The sequence below is a fragment of the Ursus arctos genome, unplaced genomic scaffold, assembly GCF_023065955.2.
Source record: "Ursus arctos isolate Adak ecotype North America unplaced genomic scaffold, UrsArc2.0 scaffold_7, whole genome shotgun sequence".
Lineage (NCBI taxonomy): Eukaryota > Metazoa > Chordata > Mammalia > Carnivora > Ursidae > Ursus > Ursus arctos.
In genome coordinates, this window is record NW_026623089.1 from 41902 (window position 1) to 60446 (window position 18545).

Consider the following 18545-nt stretch of genomic DNA (forward strand, 5'->3'; position numbering starts at 1 on the left):
TTTCTTTTTCAAATACTCCAGGTTTTAAACAAAGCCTTTGGAAACACTGGCTGCAGTTCCGCTACGCTAGAACCCTGTCCCAGCGCTCTGTGCAAACGTGGTCAGGTTGTACCCTGAATCCAAGCAGCTCCTCAGGGAACGTCCGGGCAAGAGTGTTACTCCAGCGGAATTCTTGAAACAAGCTGCTAAGATTGCAAACATGCTGGAATTCTCCGCACAAAAACGTCCCTAGTGTGATGGTCTCAAACCCCCCCCCCACCCCCCCACCCCCCCACGGTCAGCACTGAAAGTTCCAGGGACCGCAGGAGGTAAGCGCTCCCAGGTGGCTCTGTGACTGAGATGATGGAGTCGCAGGATGAGTCAGACAACAGATGAGGATGAGGACCCAGCCCCTGGCCCCTCCTTGCGGAGCAGCCCTCCCACCAAGAGGGCAGCAGGTGTCCTGCTCGCCTGTGTCACCTGGGATACAAGAAATGTCTGCCCAAGGCCCGCGGCTTGAAGAACCCTTGGACGTCAACAGCACAGATCACTGAGAGAAGCAGCGATCTCTCACAGCCCCAGGACCACAAACCTGAAACAAAACCCTGTTGAATTCTGGATTTCTCCCAGCCGGGTGACATGTGTCCCACACCCCCCCCCCCAGGTGACACAGAGCAGTGGACACACATACAGAACTCTGGGGTGGGAGCAGGGAAGGCCCCTTGGAGGGGCCGTCTGACCCGGGAGGGGAAGGAAGAGAAGGGCCTGTGCAGGGCGTGCTGGGGCCGATGGCATGTCAGGCACCAACTGGGATTGGAGAAGATCCCTGGCCCAAGACCCTCCCCCAAACACGCATTTGCTCACCCCTGCAGCCAGGGTCCCCCCCACCCCTCCAGAGCAGGTCACAGACTGCAGCCTGAAGTACAAGGGAGGCAAGAGCCACTGACTTCAAGGTGGGTGCAGGCCAGTAGCATGGAGTCCCAGCCTCCGTGGCTCCTGCACCTTCCCCCAAAGTGCCCCCCACGGCAGCACCAGCCTCCCCTCAGGACCTGTCCTGGGAAGAAGCCCGAGCTCTCCGGTGGCAGCCTGGAGCCTGGGCAGTTACTGACCTTGACCTCTAGGCATTTTGTCCCTTCCTCAACTGTGAAATGGCAGCACTCTGTCCCATTCTTGGGACACTTGGAGGATGCAGCAAGATGAGATGGGGTCAGCCGAGCACAGCACCCAGGGCACCCCAACCCTGCCCGCTGCATTGACATGCTCCCCACTCACCCGACACACCACCTATCCCACCCCTCTGCACTCTCAAGGCCTCATTTTTTTATTCACTTCCTCGAGAAAACCTCTGGCCCCAGGTCAGGATGGGGTGCCCCTGTGTACTCATGAGTCCGCGCTCTCTGGCCTTCCCCCAGTCCACCACACAGTGGGTGTCCGCTAAAGTATCTGTCAGTGCAGTCCTGAGACCAGCAATGAGAGCTCGGGAATGCCTGAAGGTGCCAGGAACACAGGGCAACCACAGCATCCAGAGTCCAGGGAGCTCAGGGGAGGGGACACCTGGCCCTGCAATGGCCCAGGCCTGGGGCCTGGCGAAGACAGAAGTGACAGGTGCCGCGGGCCCGAGGTGCAAGAACGAGGAGACATGGAGGCGTTAACACACTTTATGGGCATGCCCCCAGCAGCAGTGGTGGCATCCCATGTCTCATTTCTCCAAGAAGACCTCACACTCAGCTCAGGCTGGGCCTAGCCAGAGTCTGTGACATGAAAAATGAGAGCTTGCCCCGGTCACCAAAAAAGGCAGGCTGTCAGTAATGTCCCCCAATCTCGAGCCAGGCCAGACACTGTCTGTCAGAGGAAAGGATGGTGTCAGCCTCCCCCTGGCACTGGAGGGGCAGAGCTGGGCTCGGAATGGGAGGAGCACGGCTCAGAGCCGGGGCCCGGGCAGCTGTGCCTGGGGGTCCCGCAGAGCGACGAGCCGGTCGGCCTCCCTCCAGCCAGACAGCAGAGCCCCGTGCGTGGTGGAGTAAAACGTCCGATGTGTGGCTTCCCCTGCAAACAGCATCTGGAGCTGCAAAGAAAAGCCAGGGTTAGCCCTGGGTGCCAGGGGTCAGGCTGCAGCCACACGCCTCTCACCGTGGCTGCAGAGCTGACCACAAGCATGTGGCTTTATCGGTCACTAATCCCACTGAGCCCTGAGACGGTCAGGAAGCACGAGCGGTACGCAGACAGCACACACCCCTGCAATCAAAAGCGACTGCAAAATGGAAAAGGCGACAGACGGTTTGGGATGCAATGTGAAGAACTTCACCCAAAACACAGAGTGAAAACCCAAAGAGATGGAAATTAGGAAGGAAAAAGATTAAAAAATTTGAGGACCAGTCCCCCATCCAAACAAAAAAATCCCACAAAAGAAGGAGAAGGAGGAGGCAAAAGAACAGAGAGCTGAGATATTTCCAAGCCTCCTAAGAGGTAAGAAAGAAAGGAAGCTGAATGGCTCTGGACTCCCCGAGAGCAGCACTGAAGAACGTCTTCCAAACGCTGAGGGACGTGCCTCTCCAACTAGGATTTACACCCAGCGTGTGGCTCTTACAGGGTTACCAGTTCTTGGAGACTCCCCCCCCCCCCCCCGTATCTGTGTCCTGCCCTTGAATCTGGGCAGGCTTGTGAACACTGTGCAGTGGAGTGTGGCAGAGTGGCACCTTCTGACGTCCTAGCCGGGCCACGGGAGGCGACGCAGCTGCCTTCTCCACTGAACGTCTGTGCTGGAGTCCTGGGCCGCCACGTGGCAGCAGCAGCCGTGCTGTGAGAAAGCCTGAGACACACAGAGGCCACGAGCAGGTGCTCCCATCAGTGTCCCAGCCCAGGGCAGCTGTGCAAGACGAACAGCCTCCGATGACCCTCACCCCAGTCCTGAGTGACCCCGGCACAGGTCAAGTCTTCCCTGCTGAGACCCCAGACATCATGGGCACAAACAGACGGTCCCTTGTGCCCACCTACAGAACCGTCAGCGTAATAAAGTGGTTGTTCCCACCACTGGGTTTCAGGGTGGCTTGTTATGTAGCGACAGGACTGGAACACCTCAAGTCTTAGGGCAGAAAAAGGATATTTTCACACATGTAAACTTTCTCTAAAAATTTACCTCCCCTGCACCCCCTCATCAGGAAGCTACTGGAATAAATGCTCCAAAGAGTAAGTGCACAGGGCAGGCGGGGCAGGCGGGGCACGGGGCGCCGGACAGGCTGGGGCTGCGCACGGGGCGCTGACTCTGGGGCTGCCGCTGGGGCGTGGCAAGGAAGCGATGATGGACAGAGTTAAGAGTCCAGGCAATGACGTGCACAGAAAACGGAGCCCTGCGCTCTCTCACACATGCACTCGGTCACACTCACTTGCACCTGCACACACCTGCCCACAGACTCGCAGACGCGCACTCACATGTACAAACAGGCAGGAAAGGATCCCAGTGTCCTTACAGGCCAGATGTGGACAGCGCCTGGAGCAGACCAGGTGATGGTGACACCCAGCAGTGCTCTTACCAGAAGTGTGCAGCACACGTGGGGAGCTGGGGGCAGAGGGGTGGAAGAGAGCTAGAACCTTATGTGCCAAAGGGAAAGTCAGTCAGGGATGCCTAAAACTGAAAATTCAAGGAGCCACGTTATGGAACGAGCAGGCCATAAAGAGATTATAAGGCACTTGGGAAACTGAACCCTGAGTTTTGGATAATATGGAGGAGTTATCATTAATTTTTAAGTGGGATAACTTTGCTAGAGTCACACATCTTCAGAGGGCACCCTTTATCTTTAGAGACCCATTCGGGGGTGTCTGCAGTAAAACGATGTCATAATCACCGTGGGGGGGTGGAGACGGGCCACGGCCACTACCGCACAGCGCTGAAGCTGCAGGTGGGGACCCACAGGTCCAGCCTGCTTGTGCACACATCCAGTCTTCCACGACTGACTGTTCTGTAAAACGTGGCAGCACAAGCATGTTATTTGGAGATGCAGTAAATTTGGAGCTGAGACTCGGGCCCTCCGGCTGGACTTTGTTATTTTGTTATTTTGCTACCAGCACTGTAGAATTTTCTGATGCTTTAGGCTAAGTGCATTAGAATTCTGATAAAATAATACATGTTTCATGATTCCTAATTTCAAAAAACCCTGGGACTCAGCCACAGGGGCCCCGTGCCACCCACGCCCGCCTCACCTGCGCCTCCGCGCCGTCCGCGGGCAGGGGCTGTGCCAGCAGGTCAATGTCATCCCCGGTGCTGCCCACGGCCACGTAGCTGTAGGAGCCCCTGGTGTACGGGGCGCTGTGCCAGCGGGAGCGCAGCACGCTCCTGGGCGCGGGGAGCCTGGCGTTTCCTGCACCCAGAGATGGCATCAGTGCGGCACCACTGCCCCCCGGCCCCCGTCCAGCTGCCCTTGAAGACCCCGCAGTTTAAAATGAAGGAAACCACCCGGGGAAGAAAACCTCACCATGAGTGCATTCATCAGAGGTTCTCCCTGTCTTCCCACTTTGCTGAACTCAGGACACCCAGAAACAGAAAACAGAAGTGGAAAGTGTTTACCAAGCCCTTTCAGTTCCTGGGAGATAAGCACTCTGAGTGACCCCACTAACACCAGCAAGGACTGTCCCTGGGGGGTTATAGCGCCAAGCTGGGTTCCTGTCCAGAGATCACCAACAAGGAGCCCCTGTGGTGCCGGCCACACACGCTCAGTACCTGTCACCCTGCGAAGCACTTGGGTTAGAGACAGAAGCACTTCCTCGTCGGACAGAGTCTCCATAAACTCGGACTCCAGCCCAGCGATGAACCCGCAAAGGACATGGACAGACCTGTGCAGAGAGACACACCCTGAGACGACGTCCGCCGGGTCACCTGTGCAGAGCACGGACGGCACCGCAAGGGCGTCCTGCACCCGCCTGCGGTTCCAGTGTCCGCGGATCTCTTCATAACACTGGACGGTGTGTGCTGCTTCTCCTGTGTGGACATACACGCTGACGTGCCCACCGCGTGTGAGTGGCTGTCCCTTCACAGAGCGGGGGCAGCGCACACACCACACTAGCAGACACGGGGCTCTTCCGGACACGCACACCGTAGAAAAATAAACAAATAAATGCCCGATTCACTGGAGAACGTCCCAGCTGAAGCAGAGAAAGTGATTAACCGTTCAATCTCGACTCTTGAGTACACGTCTGTCACCTTCTGTGGGACAAACGAGACACGGGCACAAAGCACTTCTGCGGCACGCTGCTGTGCGGCAGTCCCCGGGACAGCCCTGTGCGGTGGTCTGAGTTGCCAACTGAGCAGCTCCTTCTCTCATGGACACTGTTGTTACTTGAAAGAACATGGTTGGTATTCAAGCTTGGGTGTTTGGCAGACCTTTTCTTGAAAATGAACAGTGTGTCTATCACAAGGAAAACGACTGCAAGCATTTACTGCCGCTGATAAAATTCAAGCTCTCAAGCAAAAATTACAGTTTTAGAAAACTAGTATCTGCCACCAACAGCTTGATAGGTTCCCAATACCAAGAGTTTTCTGAGATCCGTGGTGATATTGATAACTTACTTGTTTGATGTCGTACCATGAAATATACCAACGTTTCGAAGACTGCATGAACCGTTGTTTTCAGAATGACCAAACTAGGGACAAGTGCAAGATCCATTCAAAGTTTAGCGCAGACTGGATTTTAGCGCCCTCAAGCGGAAACATCCACGCGCGAGCTTTCGGATTCCGCACCGCACCTGACCTTGAAGGACCGACCGTGTCTTAGGTGTCGGTGCCGTATTGAAGAGTACACACGTCATCTGAAGTCTGTGTACACGCTGCCCCTTTTCCGTGCTACGTATCTGAGTGGAGACTTTTCATCTCCTGCAAGCAGACGAGACACAGCACCCCACATACTGACAGCCTTGAGAGCCGAGCTGTCTGCTCTTAGGCCAGAGAGTAAAGAGATTAGGAAAAATGACAAAGCATGACTCTCCTCACTAAATTTCGTTTTAGAAATATAGTTATTTTTCACCCGAAAAAGTTAAAAAATAGTTATTTTTCATTTAAAAATGTTAATGTGTTTTCATTTAAAAGTGCAATGGGGTTGGGGTGCCTGGGTGGCTCAGTCGGTTAAGCATGTGACTCTCGATTTCAGCTCCGGTCATGATCTCAGGGTCATGGGACTGAGCCCCATGTCGGGCTCTGCACTGAGGGTGGAGTCTGCTTGACATTCTCTCTCATCCTCTGCCCCTCCCCCCTCTCAAGAAAAATGCTATTTATGCTAACATGGTATAGATTTACTCAGTTTAAAGAACAAATATTTTTAAATTTCTCAGTTTTGATTTCTAATGTGGTAAATGTACAGATACGACCACCTAAACAAAAGCTCTTTGGACTCCTCAATCTTTCTGAAGAGTATAAAAGGGGGTCCAGAGACCACAAAGTGTGAGAGCCACCGTCCTGGACCACAGAGTATCCCGAGGACTGTCCCCACCAGTGTCCCGAGCACAGGCTACGGAGCCAAGCACACCCGGCCACCGTTCCGCTATGCATCCACACCCCTGGGCACGCTTCCAAACCCCTGGATGTCAGGTTTATGTTCCGGGCAAAGGCCGCATGCAGGGCCCCTCAGAGGTGGGAGGAGCCCGTGCACCCAGCCCCTATGGCCGTGGGGGATGAGCGTTGCTGACAGGCGTTTTGTCCTCCAGGCCAAGAATATGGTCCCCAATCCTCCCACGTCTCTGTATGGAAACTCGGAATCATGTCTGCCAATTGACTTGCTGGAAAAATCAGTCCCTCCCTCCCTAAATTATTCATGGTCTTATTTTCTGAGTTAGCACCGAGTCCATATACACTGCATTCTTTATGCGTTATAGCTGGACCACACGAGATAGCCCCTGACGGGTCTTTGATTCCTGACTTATAAGGATATTTTGTTCAATTACTGATCAGGTTTAAATATTATCTCCCGGTTACAGACACTTCCACGTTTCAAATTCTTTCTGTAACCCACACACCCCAGCTTCCTGGGAATTTCAGTAAATACTTTCTTACTAAGTCCACATACCCTCCAGGCCACCAGCTCATTCTAGGACCCGAGACATGCCAACGGGCTGCCTACAAGAGGCTTCCGTCTGTCCCTGCAGTGGTTAGGGCACCAGTGTCTGTCATTGGCACTCTGGGGTGCCCTTAGAATCCCACGCAGAAATCTTCCAGAAATGTCTCCGAGAATCACCGCACTGCTGGATTCTCAACCAAACAAAGGCCAAGGAACCAGGCCCCTCCGAGCTCACCTCACAGAAACTCAAGAAGCATACGTACTCAGAGGGCAGGACCAAAAAGCCAATGAGCTTCTTGAACCAGACGTGCTGCAGCTCAGAGGCGATGTCCTCCAGGGGCGACGTGTCCTCCCACACCACCTGGATGTGCTGGCAGTCTGGCTCCCAGAAGGGCTCCTCGAACTCCAGGAAGATTTTATTGCTGGTCCCAAAGCCTATTTTCCTGATCGCTTCTGCCTTCTCAGTGGGCAGTGGTGGTTCAAAGAAGGTGTCCAAGTGTTCTTTAAGAAAACCTGCAATTCACAAGCAGACTCAGCTTACACCACATAAATCTCTCCTACTGGAATGGACAGCCCCAGGAACCCACCCTGACGCCCATCAGAGCAGTCAGAGAAAGGAGGCTTCCAGAGACCATGTCCACTAGAGACCCACACCAGCCCCAGCTCAACTGGGCTCCCAGAAATCAGGCTGGCTCTGACCATCGGGACTCAGCCTCAGTGAGCAGCACCGCAGTGCAGGGACACGAAAGGCCCTGTGGCCATCTGGTCAGGCAGGGACAGCTGTCATGCCCCACCCAAACCGCTCTGTAGGACAGTTTCTCACTTCTAAACCTGTCTGCCTCTCGACATCTGCAAACCCTGCAGCTCTGGAGTCCTCAGAGTAGCATCACAATATGTAGGCTTTATCCAGATGCTACATGAAAAATAATCTGCATGGCAAAAAAATTAATTCTGGGCCAGAGTCAAACAGCGAGACAGACTATTTGCAGCACAACCAGTGTCCTGACAGCACAGATAACTTGCAAGCCAGTGAGTGAAGGACGAACAGCCCAAGAGGAAACAGATCCACAGGGGCTGTGAGGACCCACAGAGGGGTCACCATGCCCTCCACCACAGTCCCATCTGCCCAGACCCTCAACCCAGCAGCTCCCACTACTGTGATCTATTCACACAAGTGTTTTTAAATGCACATGGAAAATTCCATGTAAAACAAAAGAAGTGAAAATAAGCTGAATTTCCATCAACTACACAATATTAAGCAATGACCCCTACACACAAGAAAACACTACGTGGCTCTAAAGAGCCAATGTGACAGGTGTCCTGGCTCCCAGTGAACAGCATCGACAGGCACGGTAATGCACTCACTACTGAGAGCAGCGGCTCGGCAAGCACGCACTGCGACGGTGAACGAACACAGACACCGCTGGCGGTCAAGGAAGACTGAGGGACCCATGCGTGCTGACGTGGAAGGACTGACGGAAGTTGTATTAACCAAGAAGAGAGGGGGCGGCAAAGAGAGCAGCCGCAGACCATGCGACTACGTCCCGCCTGAGTCCCCGTGTGGGAGAACGGAGCTGGTGCTCGCAAGCTCACCCACCGCCAGCACGTCCGTCCTGAGCGAACCGGGATGGCTGGACCCTTGCTCTGCGCCCTCCATCAGCCCTGGCCCCTGCTAGCTTTGTGAACTCGCACAGGTAAGCGGCATAACTCTGTCTGCATCTGTCAGACAGGACGGGGACCTACGCGCAGCCGGCGAGATGGCACAGACGCGGGTTGGCTCTCAGCCGCCTCCGCCTTTTGTCAAATTGCCAAAATGGCTTGTGCCTCGGGCGTCAGATCCAGAATTAAACAGAACCATGTGCTGGACCCTCCCTTGATTACACCAGGACTGAAGCTGAGAGTTGCTTTCACACCCACTTCCGTCTCCATGAAAGCACAGCTTCGGTGAACTTCTGGAAGCAGTCCCAGCCTTTCCTCAGAAAGGAGCAAGACATGCATTTTCTCTTACTGTGCAACTCAATTCCAAACCATGCAATTGCTACAAAACACAACAGAATAATCCTGCCCGAAACTAGATAGAAAATGTGAGCTAGAGCCTGAACAACACTCCAGAGCCCGCTGAGCTCGGACAGAGCCAGAGGTCGGGGCCCCAGGCGTGGTGACCAAAGGGAAACCTGACAGGGAAAACGGGCTTTACCTAAGGGCACGGTGATGATGACATGGTGTGCAGGGAAGCAGGCCCCGTCCTCACACTCCACCAACACTGGAAACGTCTCCCCAGGAGACAAGGCTTCCTGGAAGGACCCATTCCAGTGAATGGTCTTCACGGGCTTGTTAAAAACGATCACACCCTCTGGCAAGGAGGCCATTATGCGGTTTGTGAGCTCCTGGTAGCCCCTAGGACAGACAGAGGTGTTGCTGTTCTCAGAGGGAGCTGCGGGCAGAGGCGGCCCTGCAGGGAAGGAGGGAGGAGGGCAGGGGTTCTCCCCAGGGGTTTCCAGTCTGCCTGAGGAACACTAAGACTACTGCCCAGGCTAACAGGGGGATTAGGTGAGCGTGAGCAAATGGAGGTAATTGTGGCAGGACAAGGCCTCCTCCCTGCCCACCTGGAACCCTACTTCTGATCACAAATGCCCTCCCCTGCCAGGAGGCTTGGGGTGACTCCTGAGAGCCCAGCAGGACAGTCCTGTGAGTGCCTCTTGAGTGCTCGGTGAGGGGAGAGCCTCCCACCACAGGGATGGGCTGTCTTTCCATCGGGCTGGAGCCTCACACAGCACTTAGCACATAAGAGGCCTCGTAAACACAGGAGGAAGAAAGCGTTACGAGATGCACTGCCTTCTTCTACCCACCTTTTCCTGAAAATAATTATTTTTCCCAAGTGAGCAAAACTAGAGAAACGAATGAGCAATCTCTCGAAAACAAGGAAGACAAATGCCCTCCTGACCGTCTCACCATTCCCCTGCTTCCCAAAGCTCAACCTGAGGTAAATGGAAAGGGTCCCAGGGTATATGGAGAGGGACCAGGGTGCATAAAGGGGCCCAGGGTTCAGAGCAGACCTGGGCGCATAGAGAGGGGACTGGGGTGCATGGAGGGGGTCCCAGGGTACATGGAGGGACTCCAGGAGCACAGGGAGAACTCAGGTAAATGGAGGGGGCCCCAGGGTGCATGGAAGGGGCCCGGGGTGCGTGGAGGGGATCTGGGTGCATGGAGGGAGCCCAGGGTACATGGAGGGGGCAAGGGTGTATGGAGGGACTCCAGGAGCACAGGGAGGGGAACTCGGGTAAATGGTGGGGGCCCAGGGCACAGGGAGGGGGTCCCAGGGTGCCTGGAGGGGATTGGGTGCATGGAGGGACTGCAGGAGCACAGGGAGAACTCAGGTAAATGGAGGGGGCCCCAGGGTGCATGGAGGGGGCCCGGGGTGCGTGGAGGGGATCTGGGTGCATGGAGGGAGCCCAGGGTACATGGAGGGGGCAAGGGTGTATGGAGGGACTCCAGGAGCACAGGGAGGGGAACTCGGGTAAATGGAGGGGGCCCAGGGCACAGGGAGGGGGTCCCAGGGTGCCTGGAGGGGATTGGGTGCATGGAGGGACTCCAGGAGCACAGGGAGGGGGTCCCAGGGTGCCTGGAGGGCTGACTGGGTGGGCGGGGCATGCACATACCCAGGAAAGGTGCAGTCCAGCCCGGGCAGCACGGTGTACTCCCCGAAGGGTGCGAGGGCCACCAGGTCCATGCTGTGGGTGCCACTGACACAGCACTCCACGTTGAAGAAGCTGTTGAGGATGGCCAGCTTGAGCTTCCTGGTCTGCTCATCCCCCGTCCAGCCAGCCGCGTGCTGACGGATCTCCTTCTTGAGGTACTCCCCAACGCTGGGCACTGGGGCGTCGGCTGTGTGCAGGAACTCCCGAGTCTGGTCTATGAGACTGTAGAACAGACTCGCCATCTCCACCACCAGCTCACGGCTCACACTTACCCCGGAGCTGCCGTAGGACACGGAGGGCAGGCCCACATGACCCCCGGTGTCGATCTGCTGGTTCTCCTCTGACAAGTCCTTCTCCCCCAGCAGCTGGTACCTGGCAGCCAGCTGAAAGACCGGGTTGCCCTGTGAGGGCCCGTGGATCCAGTGAGCACCTAGTTCTAGCACACCACCTGGGGGGGCAGGACATGACACTTTGAGGTTCTCGCCCTGCAAAGGCCAACCGGAGCCCTTCTGCTGGAGCACACCGGCCCTGCCCTTCCCAAATATGCTCTGAGAAGTAGCCCCAGGGACACAGGGTCCTGAAGACTACAGTCCTGGGCCTGGTCAGACCTAGTTTAAGGGGAACATTTGGGGGGCGGGGGAGTGCTGGCCTGCACCCGCCTTCGGAGGACACTTGGAGAGCCGGCATGGGGGCAGAAGGGGCGCCTGGGAGTGACCCGGAGGCTGGAGGGGGAGCTCCTTGTGGGACACAACCAGAGCGACTGCAGAGACATAGGTAACCCTCTCCGGCGGGGCCGGCCTGCCAACCGGGCAGCCGAGTTTCGGGGACCAGTGAACTTGGCCTGGTTAAGTGGGGAGGGGCGGAGATTCACTCGGGGGGGCCAGGTAAGGCTTCCGGGTCGGTTAAGCCCGGGTGCAGACCGGACCAGGAGCGGCAGAGCCCGGGCAGCACCCGTTGGGTTCCGGAAATGGGCTCGGGGAAGGGGTTCCGGGAGAGTCCGTTACCGAAGCCGCGCTCCGAGCGGATGCGGCCGCCAGCGCGGCCAGTGGCCTCCAGGACCCGCAGCTGCGGGAAGGCCGGGTGGCGGCAGAGCCTCTGCGCGGCGCCCAGTCCCGCGATGCCGCTGCCCACCACCAGCACCCGCGGGCCGCGGCCCGAGCTCTCCGCGCGGCCTCCGCTCGACTCCATCGCGCCGTGCCGGGCAGTCCCCGTGCGCCCCGCCGCTCCGAAGTGCGGAGAGCGCCGACGGGACCGCGGCGGGGGCTGGAGGTGGGGCGCGGGGCGGGGCGGGGCGGGACGGGAGGTGGACGGGAGTGGAGGCGGGGCTGGAGGCCGAGCTATAGGGGAGGGGAGGGGCGGGGCGGGGGCTCCAGGCTGATGGACGTGGACGCAGTGCCGCAGGCGGAGTGATGGGGCAGGGGTGCGATGGGGTGGGGGCGCGGGGCGGGGCGGGACTGGAAGTGGATGGGCGGGGCGAGGGTTCGAGGTGGATGGGAGGGGCGGAGTTGGAGAAGGAGCGATAGGGGAGGAGGGGGCGAGGTGGGGGACGGGCTGGGGGGCTGGAGGAGGCAGGAGCGGAGTTGGAGCGGAGCGATAGGGGAGTGGGGGGCGGGTGGAGGCGCCCAGCGGCGGGAGCGCGCCTGGGGCCGCGAGGCTTGGAGGCGCAGGCAGGTAGGTGGAGAGAGGAGCGAGGAGCGCGGGATGAGGCCAGGCCCCGGCGGCAGGCGCACCACGTGACCCTCTGGGCTGGGTTTGGGGCTTCCCCTAGAGTTGCGGCCCACGTGCGGGCTGCAGGGCAGGGTGAGGGCGAGCGTGGCCCCATAGGTGTACGTCCCGCCGACGGCCGGCGCCGCGGCCCTGCTGCTGGGCGATCTGGGCGGGTGTCCCCATGGAGGGCGGATGGGGCGGGCCGGCCGGCCGGGCGGCTCGTGTCTCCTTCCGAGGGAGACGTGGCAAAGGCGACCAGAAGGTGCGTCACCTTGGGACCTCGTGGAGCCTATGGCTGGAAGTTCGAGGGTGGCCGTGCTGTCAGGGTGGGACAGGGAGAGCTTAGCACGTCCAAAGTGAGGCTGTGGAACAGCCTCTCGGCGGCGACACTGTTCTGTGTGTGGTCACAGGTGTTTATACACACAGTTCGAGATAAAAGGTAAGTGAAGAACTTTCTCGCATGTCCCCCTTCCCCACCCGCCCCAGGAGACATTTAGTGGATGTGCCAGCATGCAGGCCTTTCTAGAGAGCTCCCCTAATTCAGGGAGGTCTGCTCTCCACTGTCTTGGAAGGGTTAGAAAGCTGCCGCCCTCTGCCAAGAGGCTTCCCTGCAACACGGCGCTAGGGCGCGTCATTCCTTCTTAGGCACGGGCTAGGTCCACTGGGAGGCTTCCGTGGACCTTCTGTGGCCACCTATTCCAGCCAGGGAGGGTGGCCAGGGACGGGAGGCTCTGCAGGCTTCAGCCACCACTCCTAAGTCAGCGGCAGTCTGGGTAGATGGTCTCTCTGTCTGGGTTTCCCCCTCTCCATCTCCCAGAGGATTCCCTTCTATCCCCCTGTGCTGGCCCTCCTCAGCCACCTATTTTTTTTTCTTGATTCACTCACCTATTTGGGTGAAGCCGAAAAGAGGTGGCTGGGAAATCATTTTTTTAGTGATACTGCAAACCTGAAAATGTCTGGTTTCGTCCTCACATTTGATTTGTAGTTTGCCTAAGCATAGAACTCTAGGTTGGAGACCTCTTCCTTCAGACCGTGAAGGCATCGTCTCCTCCCTTCTAGGAGTGCTGTTAAGAAATTCACAGGCAAGGGCACCTGGATGGCTCAGTGGATTAAGCATCTGACTTTCAGCTCAAGTCATGATCTCAGGGTCCTGGCACTGAGCCCTACATTGGGCTCTCTCCTCAGTAGGGGGTCTGCTTGTCCCTCTTCCTCTGTCCATCCCCCCACTCGTGCTCTTGCTCTCGCTTTCTCAAATCTTAAAAAGAAGAAGGAAATTCACAGGCACTCGAATTGATGACCGTTTACCACAGTGGAGGTTTGCTCCTCTCTGCACAGTTTTAGGGTCATCTGTTGAAATTTCACAGTGCGGTGCCTCCATGCGCCTGGACTTTCTTTCCCTATGTTGGGAACTCAGTCTGGAAACTCCTGTCCTTCAGTCCTGGGAACTTCTTCCTAGGTTATTTCCCTAATCAATGGTCTCCATGAATGACTTGTCCGCCATTTGCTGTTACCTCTTTCTAAAATTCCTATTTTAGGATGTCAGGGGTTTGAGACCGAACCTTGAACGTTCAATGTATTCTCTCCTGTTTTCCATCTTCACCTGTTGCTCGGCTTTCTGAAGGATTTCTCCCCATGAGGCTTTTTTTTTCTGCTGTCATAGAGTTTAATTTCCAAGAGCAAGGAAGCAATGTCTGCGGATATGAATGAGAAACGTTGAAGTGTTGTTCTCCTGCTTGGTAGGGTTGCTGCAAATTGTTTCTTCTGTTTCTACCTTCCAGGAAGACACTTTACATGCTGGCGGGTAATGTTTGTTTGCTTATGAAGAGGAATAGGCCAGAAGGCTGTTTGGAAATATCAGCTTTGTAAGTGGGGCTCATCGAATTTGAGCTTGACTCCGGGGTGCTCAGGGTGGGGAGCTGTTAATTGGGGAACCCCACCCCATCGGTATCTCTAAGTCCTTCCTTTGGGCTGGCCAGGCTCCCAGTAAGAGTCTCCCAGTGTCCTTCCTGCAGCATATAGGTCTGGCTGCTAGTATTTTTGAAGCCAAAGAGTGGACAGGAGTGGGGAGGGTGAGCATTCTGGGTGCTGGAGACCCACCCCCAACTGTGCCTCCTTCTGGAATCCCTCTGTGCAAAGACAGATATCCAGGCTGCTGCCACGATGGCACCAGGGCCACTGCCTATAATCTAACAGCTTCTTAAACATGAGAAGACCTGTTCAAATAATTCAAGGTGCTGAGGACTCATCCCGGAATAAGAGACAAATCCCAGCCCTCGTGGAATTCAGAAAATGGACATACAAATATATATAAATATGTGATTCTCAATGAAATGTACATGCAAGGGATGCATGTGCTTTAAAAAAAAATGATGTTGGGAGAGGTGTTGCCATAGGGCGGGAAGTGGTGTCTGAAAATTCTTGCACTGCCCAGACCACAGGCTGACCCCTCTCCTGATACTGAACAGTTTCTGTGGCTAGTTATACAGGCAACCAAGCAGGTCAAGGCGCCCATGAGTGACTGCCAGGAGTGGCCTGCTGTCCTGGGGACCGCAACGGTGGAAAGCAGCTTTTGTGCAGCCACTTGCTGAGTGGGTGGCCCTGGGCCCCCCCACAACCCCCCCCACACACACACACTCTTCCCTCTGCACCCCATCCCAGCTCCGGGACAGCTGGCTGGTGCACCATCTGCCACCGCCCCCTGCCCGGGGCTTGCGTCATGGTCACACAGGGAAAGCGCCTAGATGACAAGACTCATCAGACCATGCTGGGCCCTCGAGGTGCACCCTGAGTCCTAAGGCGTGCACCTGACCGCTGCACAGCCCCCAGGTGGGGACATAAAGCCCTGGGAGGAAACCGGTCATGGGGACCCAGAGTGGGCTGCAGCACTGGGCCTGGGACTAGTTTACAGAGCTGACCGCCTGATGCCTGGCCTTGTCACTCAGCTTGACGTCTCAGGCAATCTGACTGAGTCCAATGAAACGTATGTTTGGGGTGCAGTCACCCTGCCCCTAGTGTCACCTGTTTGCTGGGAGGAACAGCTCTCTCTTTGGGGGAAACTTTACCCCCCAGCTCTGGCACCTGAAGCAAAGCCGCTGGCTCAGGGGGCTTCCTTCTCAGAGGTTCCCCTGCATGCCATCTGGTTCCCCCAGGGTTCAGTCAGCAGGGTCACTGGGCTGTCGTCAATGTCCCAGATGTCTGGTCTACCACTGGGGACACTTCAGCCCACAGATTAAAGATTCTTTGAGGTCCCAAACTCAGCAAAGTGGCCGCTGGTCTCTGGGTTTCTCACAGGTACGCCCATGGTGAGGGTGCTGCAGTGACCCCTGAAATCAAGCTGGTGGTGGAGCCCAAGCGGCCCACCTGTTACCACAGTGGCCAGTTCTTCTCCTACTCAAGACTCTTTGCCAAATAACCAAACCATATTTGATAGCAAGCTGGTAATTTATTCAATGACCAGAGAATGGAGAAGGGGAGTTCATGCTCTAAAGGCATCTTCTTTCTGATTAGGTCTCATGGTCAGAGTTATATGGGGTTAGGATAATTAAAGGGCTGGTAAGCAAGCTGACTAGGGGTTTTTTAGGGAAGAGGAAGAGGGCTTTCTTGGAATCAGACTGCCACCTCTTTTTTTTGCCTTAAATGGGCGCAGTTGAATCTGTCAGGGCACGAGTAGGTGTTTGGGGTTTTTTTAAGATTTTATTTATTTATTTGACGGTGGGGGCAGGGGCAGAGCAGCAGGCAGAGGGAGAGGCAGAAGCAGACTCCCCGCTGAGCAGGGAGCCTGACCCTGGACTTGATCCCAGGACCCCTGGATCATGACCTGTGCCGAAGCCGGGCCACCCAGGCACCCCTGGGTATTTTTGTTATTACAATGATATGGTAATGATCCTGAGGTCATCTGGAGGGTTAGCACAGTGTCTGAACTGAATCCAGCTGGTCCAAAACTGGGTTACTGGAGCTCGTTTGGGGCTCGTGGCTTGTGGCCTGGACCTTAGTGTCTGGTGGCAAGCAGCACCTGTAAGCAGGGCTAGAAAAGTGGGTTACTGTGGCCTGTTTGGAGCCTGTTAGTCTCGAGTGACACACCCACTGCCCCAGACAAGGCTGCACTGCGCCACCTTCATGGACCTGACTGTAGGACTGTGAGGGACATATCTGCATGCTCGTTCTTGGTGAAGGAGGCCTCCTTGCATGGGCCTTGGCCACTCTGGGCAGACCAACTGGCTAGATGCTGGCCCTTTCTCCAGGTGGCTGGCAGTGCCTCAAGGCTGTCGCCCCATTTTCAGGTTTCACTGTCACTGTCCTCGCCCCATCAACTGGTTCTATCACCCTTGAAATTACCCTATGTCATGTTTTCAGCTGTCCTGTCCCTTTATAATCTGCCAGTGGCCACCCAGCAGTGGGCCCTAGTGAAGGTATTCCAATACTCGCCAATACTACCATTGTCCTTTTGGTCATAGACATTCTAGTACGTAGGAAGTGGTATCTCGTTGTGGTTTTGATTTGCATTTCCCTGGTGACTAATGATATTGAGCACCTTTGTGTGTGAGCATTGGCCATTTGTATATCTTTAATGGAGAAATTTCTGTCCAATCCTTTGCCCATTTTTTTAAAAGTTTGTGTTTTTTTTTGTTTTTTGTTTTTTTTTTAGTAATCTCTACACCCAACATAGGGCTCAAACTCATGACCCTGAGATCAAGAGTCACATGTCCTTCCAACTGAGCCAGCCAGGTGCCCCTCCTTTGCCCATTTTTTAATGGTTTGGGTTTTGTTATTACGGAGTTGAACATGTCCTTTGTATATTCTATAAAGAAGAAGCTTACCAGATACATGATTTGCAAAAATTTTCTCTCATTCTGTGGGTTGTCCTTTCACTTTCTATGGGGTCCTTTAAAACACAAAAAGTTTTTAATTTTGCTGAGGCCCAATTTACATATACATATATTATGAAAATTAATCAAGGGAAACCTCACGAAAACGGAGTCAGGTGGCCAGAAGGGGGAGCCATACCACTCCATATGGATTACAGGAAGACCTGAATTATAGACCCCAGCAGAAGAGCTCGACATTGCATCCTCCACAAAAAACGGCCCACCCTGCACCGCAGCCAAGAAACCCTTATCACCTCGGACTGTTGCTCTTTAGTTCAAAGCAATCCCTCCCAATGTCCTCCTCCTTCTCCATAAGATAAAGTTCCTCTCCTTTGTTGGACTGGCCCATGGTTTTTCTATAGCTTGCATGTTCCTAATTGCAATTCTCTGCTATTCCCAAATAAACCCATTTTTGCTGGTAAAATAAGTGACTTTTATTTTGAAGGTTAATACAAATACATTTGTTTTGCCACTTGTTCTTTTGTCCCTAACTTTATGGAAGACAACAGCTATTCTCCTGGACACCAGCCCTGGGGTTTAGAAAACGTCTTTTATGCTGGAACCATCTCATTGTGTGTGCCTGTCACAGTGGTGTAACCCACCTGACATAGTCTCCTTTAAACAGGGTTGGTAACCTGTTTGTTTGCATGAGAATGTCTTTATTCAACCCTCAGCCTTGAAATAAACTTTGCTGAGTATTCGATTCTGCTTTGAATTTTATTATTTGAAAACGTCAGTTTTACTTTTCATTCGTAGATGATCTGTCTTTTGTCTCCACTATTTGCAGGACCTGAACAAGAATTCAAACGGAGGCCTGGTAATACATGGCTGAACACCTACATGTTATAACCAAAATAATTTAAATACATTTAAAATGGCATTGTTAAAATTTAGTCTTACTTTAGTAAAACTGTAGGTAATCTAGTGTTCAATAGCTCTCTAGTTGCCAATGTAAAGAACCAGTCTGGTGCTTCATGCATGCCGAGTCTAGACCTATGAATACATAAATTTCAGGGATTCCCAGTGCTTAATGGTCCTAAAGGTAGGGTCTTGCTGCCTATGTCTTTTTTTTTTTTTTTTAAGACTTTTTATTTATTTGACAGAGTGAGCGAGCACGCACAAGCAGGCTCCCGCTGAGCAAGGAGCCGCACGCAGGACTCGATCCCAGCCCCAAGCCAAGGCAGACGCTTCACCGACTGAGCCGCCCACACGCCCCTTGCTGCCACTGTCTTTTCCGCGTCTGCGCGCTTCTTTCT

At 54.9% G+C, this 18545-nt stretch overlaps 2 protein-coding genes across 4 annotated transcripts; one reads left to right on the top strand and one right to left on the bottom strand.

Moving 5' to 3' along the window:
• Positions 1-1623: 1623 nt before the first annotated feature.
• On the bottom strand, positions 1624-11985 carry PAOX (polyamine oxidase). 3 transcript variants are annotated; one of them, XR_006408977.3, is made up of 8 exons: positions 11722-11985; positions 10679-11165; positions 9217-9416; positions 7283-7532; positions 4694-4806; positions 4177-4334; positions 3409-3535; positions 1961-2044 (listed from the first exon to the last, which is right to left on the bottom strand). XR_006408977.3 is itself a non-coding variant. In XM_026494510.4 (7 exons), exons 1-7 carry the CDS (start codon positions 11903-11905, stop codon positions 1901-1903), a joined length of 1536 nt encoding a protein of 511 aa, XP_026350295.1. In that variant the 5' UTR covers positions 11906-11985; the 3' UTR covers positions 1624-1900. The 3 variants fall into 3 exon arrangements, 2 of the variants coding, with proteins under 2 accessions (XP_026350295.1, XP_057164690.1); XM_026494510.4 differs by lacking the exon at positions 3409-3535 and having other exon boundaries at positions 1624-2044; XM_057308707.1 differs by having other exon boundaries at positions 1624-3535.
• A 157-nt stretch (positions 11986-12142) lies between these two features.
• Positions 12143-17992, top strand: LOC130543020 (uncharacterized). The gene is made up of 4 exons (XM_057308573.1): positions 12143-12147; positions 12336-12863; positions 14203-14286; positions 17381-17992. Exons 1-4 carry the CDS (start codon positions 12143-12145, stop codon positions 17607-17609), a joined length of 846 nt encoding a protein of 281 aa, XP_057164556.1. The 3' UTR covers positions 17610-17992.
• The last annotated feature ends 553 nt before the right edge of the window (positions 17993-18545 follow it).